A 1,194-nucleotide genomic window follows, 5' to 3' on the forward strand; every position below is an offset into this window, starting at 1 on the left:
CAATGGTCATGAGCTGTTTCTCAGATGGTAAATTCTGACATTATTCAGAATTGGATGAGTGGAATGCCAATAACATAATTTACAATGCATTACACAATGTACACACTGCCTCAGGAAGACAAAGCTCACTTGAAAAGTATCCCCTAGGTCGTGGCCTTGCTCCTGCTCTAGGGGAAAAGAATCCAGGCCCCTCCATGTGAGTGTGGGCATGGGGAAACTGAAATGCTCGTGGTTCTGTACTAGGTCTCTGTGGGGGCAGGAACAGGAGCCACAGGTGGGATCATGAGCACTCATCGGGTCACCTTTGAGGTGGACAAGAATGAGAACATCACCCATCACCATGGTGAAGGGCGTTGGGCTTTCAGAAAATGTGATTGATTGAATGAAGGAATCCTCTCCATCTGGTTCAAAGTCTCAGCGGTATTCTGGTGCTTATAATGCCTTGGTTTCTGATGAAGAATTGAAAAGAAGAGTAGCTGAGGAGCTAACATTGGAACAAGCCAAGAAAGAAACTGAAGATCAGAAATGACTAAAGCAAGCTACAGAGCTGGAGAGAGAGAGGGCTGCTGCCAATGGGCAGTTAATCAGAGCCATCCCTCGAGAGAGGATATCAAGCCAGGAGGAAGGCGCTAAGGCAATGCATCTGGCTAGGCAGCTGGAAGAGAAAGACAGAGTGCTAATGAAGCAGGTTGCATTCTGCAAAGTGGGGCTGGCTAGACTGGAGGAGAGGAGCTCAGAGTTCTACAAAGTCACCACTGAACAATATCAGAAAGTTGCTGAAGAGGTGGAAGCACGGTTCAAGTGTATGAGTCTCATCTAGTCTATGCTGACCTGCAGGCCAAAATTCTTCAGTGTTACTACGAGAACACCCACCAGACCTTCAAATGCTCCACTCTGGCCAGCCAGCATATGCACTATGTCAATCATGCCAAACAGAGCATGCTTGAGAAAAAAGTATAAAAAACTTTAGAACAAGCAAAACACCTTCCACGTTAATTTCAGAGAGGAAATATTTTTTTTTCCTAGTAAGAAAATAACCCATTTAAGGAGACGAGCACTAATGAGAAGACCATTCAAAAGAGACAGTGGAGAATGGATCCAACAGAATCATATCACATTTCAATTGGCAGCAATTTGAAGGGTGGCCAAAACCCAAATCAGGATCAGTCATCAAAGGATGCTCTTCAGTATTAG

The 1,194-nt window shown here is 44.9% G+C and overlaps 1 protein-coding gene across 1 annotated transcript; it reads left to right on the forward strand.

Moving 5' to 3' along the window:
- The first annotated feature begins 282 nt into the window (after window positions 1–282).
- LOC116468697 (MICOS complex subunit MIC19) lies at window positions 283–960 on the forward strand. The gene is given in 3 exon segments (XM_032152732.2): window positions 283–327; window positions 329–800; window positions 803–960. Coding segments are annotated over 3 exon segments (675 nt in total).
- Window positions 961–1,194: the final 234 nt, after the last annotated feature.

Source organism: Hylobates moloch, unplaced genomic scaffold (assembly GCF_009828535.3).
Source record: "Hylobates moloch isolate HMO894 unplaced genomic scaffold, HMol_V3 SCAFFOLD_2, whole genome shotgun sequence".
Classification (NCBI taxonomy): Eukaryota; Metazoa; Chordata; class Mammalia; order Primates; family Hylobatidae; genus Hylobates; species Hylobates moloch.